This window comes from Pinus tabuliformis, chromosome X, assembly GCF_031772625.1.
Source record: "Pinus tabuliformis cultivar Carrire ecotype Pingquan chromosome X, CPIR1, whole genome shotgun sequence".
In the NCBI taxonomy this organism is placed as follows: Eukaryota; Viridiplantae; Streptophyta; class Pinopsida; order Pinales; family Pinaceae; genus Pinus; species Pinus tabuliformis.
The window spans coordinates 310,797,990-310,801,898 of record NC_142308.1 but is presented as its reverse complement, the minus strand read 5'-3'; the positions used below and the strand labels follow the sequence as shown (position 1 = coordinate 310,801,898).

The window sequence follows — 3,909 nt, the reverse complement described above, 5'->3', positions numbered from 1 at the left end:
GACAACTATTCTAGTATTCTTCCTTTATGAATTAGAATGAAGAGAGATGGATGGACTAACCGGTGTCTTATGTTTGTCCCTCGATCCAGTTTCTCTTCTCTTGGAGAGTTCCCAGCTACTTGCCTTCTCGCTCGCCCAGCTTCAACGGGTTTCTGCAAGATCACAAGAGAAGAACACTACACAAGACATAGATTCATATTCATAACTAGTTCAGGATTAGAAGTAAACTAAACATACTAATGCAATCATACATCAAAGATACACCAGTATATAGGAGAAACCAAGATAGCTTTATTGATGAATAACAAGGTTCAGGAAGAGATACAACCCAGAGGGCTCCAATCCAGCATCTCCTTCCCAACAAAATGGAATTCCTATCTTCACCTCCCTTCAAAGCATTAAGCACCCAATGATTCTGATCTCAAACCAACAACAATTCTTTGCAATAACAAAATTCCAGCCCCCAGATCTCATGGAGGAGAGATCCATATATAGATGTTTGGAGAGAGGATGAGTCAGCTTGAGATCTGACTAGTGTCCTCTCCCTCTGTCACTTCTTGATTCCACTTGGAGGTTCTTGCTTCCACTTGGAGATTTGGAACCTCTTACTCATCACCAGTCGAATTCTCTGAGGCAAGTGTCATTGAGGAAGATTTTGGAAGCTTCCTAGGTTTTGACACCTTGTGAAATGAACTTGCCACATGCCAACTCTCGCTCAGCGCAGGTAGCCAGTGTTGGCTTTGACATTCAGCGCAGACAGCTAGTGGAGCCACTGAATTGATCCTGAATTGACTTGTTTTTGAGCAGTTTCTGGTGGAGAACTTTTGTGAATTGCTGTGGTTTGTTAGCCTTGTTCCTCTAGGGGTAGGAACAACATGTTTATGGACTTTGGATCCCTTAGATTATGGACATTTCATGCTCGATGTTGTAAGGCACAAAAATGTCTATAACAATATCGAAGCTGAGTCGGCCCAAAACGATGGGAGGATGGGGTTTATTGGATCTGCACATTTTTAGAAGAGCCCTTATTTGCAAAACCATGTGGAAAGCGATTATGGGAACATCTATCTGGAGCAGGGTCATTAGAGCCAAATATATGAACAATCAGGACATGACTTTTTGGATCAGACAGCGTCAAATTGGATCCTCAAATGGCTCAGCTATATGGAGAGGATTTCATAAAATGGAGCCGTTCTTTAGTGAAAACTTAATTTGGAAATTCCAGACTAGATCTAAAATAATGATTGGCATAGATGATTTTGCAGGTGCGGAAGAAAAACCTTTTTCTCTACCCAGCTGTTGAGAGCATTACACAACAGGGGTCTTTTTCTTTGGGCCAGCGTCATCCAAAAATGGGAAGGAGCAGTCCCCATATGGAAATCCGCCTCAGAAATTCAACTCGATGGTACACTGGCAACTCAATGGAATTCCATCATTCAATCTATACATGTGAGGGGCATATTTCGTTCAACGGACAGCGATTTCCTCATATGGAAAGGTCTCGGTGGCACTACAGCCATTCAAGAAAATCAAATATATTTACAATTACTTTATTCAGCACCCGATCCACCTGATAATATATTTCCAGCTGTTTTTTGGAAATCAGGATGTTCCATAAAAATCATTATTTTCGCATGGCTGGTCTTTTATGACAGGAACCTCACTTGGGAGAATCTCCAAAAGAGGAAATGGCATGGTCCAGCCATATGCCCCATATGTAGGTCTAATACTGAAAACAATTTGCACATTTTTCTGCAATGTCCGCAATCTCAGGTAATTTGGCAGAACATAGCTGATCATTTCGGTTTCGCACCCCTCATTGCTCCTTCAATCACCGAAGCTTTCACAGGATGGAGCAATTTGCAAACAGAGAGGAGGCCTATTCCACTTTTAACAATCTGGGCCATATGGAAGTGGTGCAACAGGATATTATTTAATTCTATAAGGGATCCACAATCTACAGTTTTCGAATATATCCTCCGCTTATATAATGAAAATGGATGACTGGGCCAATCCAAAATCATGCATGGGAAAATGAAGCAGTCCATGGACGCTACGGTCTATCCCTGTGCCTATTTCGACGGTGCTGCCCAACATGGCACATGTGCCTGTGGAGTTTTCATCATCATTGAGGAAGGACAAGTCTATGATATTCATTGGAATGGAGGAGCTGGAACAAATAATAAAGTAGAAGTTATGGCTCTGGCGGGACTTCTATCGATATGTGACTTCCTTGGTTTACAAAAACTGCATATATTTGGGGACTCGAAAGTGATTATTGAGCACGTCCTATCTAAACATACCATAAGGAACATACACCTCTCAGGATGGCTGAACAGGGTGGAGGCCATGTGGAGTATCAGGAAGGACTACACCATTTCTCACATCACCAGGGATAAAAATCAGAGGGCAGATGCTCTATCAAAACAGGGTCTATCAGCTCCACTTGGAATATGGAGGATGCAAATAACAGTGGACAAGATGAAGATATGGTATGATTAATTGCATGAAGATGAAGATATGGTATGATCATATATGACACGTAGCTATCGTTGGTTAATGGAATTCAGTAGAGGCTAATCAGTAAAGAAAATCGGTCTCTCTCAATTTGAGTTATTAATTGCATGAAGATATAATATGATAATATATGACACGAAGCTATTGCTGGTCATTGGAATTTAGTAGAGATTAATTACAAAAGAAATTCGATATCTTTCAATCTGTTTTGTTTCAATGGTGACTTTTTCAAGAGTTTTAGCATTTTTTTTAACATGTTGATATTTTGTATTTAAATAAATGGTGAAGTATTTTATTTTTAAATATTTAAAATTTTTGAAATGTCATCCTTTTATTTAATTGATAGAGTATTTAATTATATAATTTTAATTTTTAAAATATTATTTGTTTTATTTAAATTTTGAAAAAGAAAATCTTTTATTTTGAGTAAATTGAAATAATTGTTTTAAAATATAGTTTTTGTTAAAAAAAGAAAAGTCAAGTTTTTCTCATATCTTTTTTATATAACAAAGCACAATTTATATTATAAATAAAACAAAATACAAAGTTTTTTATAAGTGTTAATACAATTTTCAGAATAAAGTATTGGGATTTAAGATACAATTTTTATTGAGTTTTGATTTGAATTTATTACATTCGTGAAATTAAACCGATTATAGGAGTATTTTTATTTCATTCATCTTATTGTGAAAATATGTTTTATTGAATAGTTTTTCAAGTTAGGATATTGCTAAGTAAAGAATGAATATAGGGGTACATCACTAGCATCACTGTATAATTAATCTCCACATTATCAACATATAAGTGCAGGTTTCATTGTATACATTTTTTTTTGTTTTGTTCATTTTTTATTCCATCATGACCAATCTCATTAGTGTCCCTATAGAGCTAAGAGTTATAAGATGTAGCTCGCTATAACATAAAAACTAACCCTTACTTTTATGATCCATCTACTCTATTAGACTCATCACCTTAGAATACCTCTAATGGAGTTCTTCTCTAGCTTGTCCAAAAAACAAACAAAAACAAAACAAAACATGTTTTATCAAGTAGTTACTAGAGATAGTGTTTCACCTCTTAAAGAATATTGAAGAAGTTGGATATGGGTTAAATTTGTAACTTTTCATCTTGGGTACCACTAGAAAGTGTGTTATTTTTTCGATGGCCAACATACATTGAGTGTGGAATCTAAAGACATGCAATCTAACTACTCCATTGTTATTCATGTTGGAAATAATACTGAGGGGGGGGGGAATCAGTATTATCTAGCAATTTACCAAATCTTCCTTATTTGGTTTTTTGAAATATTCTTGCATATCAGTACCATAAAACAATGAGCATGAATAAAGAAAATAGACAGTCACACCAAAGAACACAAGATGTAAGGTGGAA

General features: G+C 36.4%; 1 protein-coding gene across 1 annotated transcript; it reads left to right on the top strand.

Moving 5' to 3' along the window:
• Positions 1 to 2,034: 2,034 nt before the first annotated feature.
• On the top strand, positions 2,035 to 2,502 carry LOC149139660 (uncharacterized). Its single transcript, XM_089450788.1, has one exon. It carries the CDS (start codon positions 2,035 to 2,037, stop codon positions 2,500 to 2,502), a length of 468 nt encoding a protein of 155 aa, XP_089306914.1.
• The last annotated feature ends 1,407 nt before the right edge of the window (positions 2,503 to 3,909 follow it).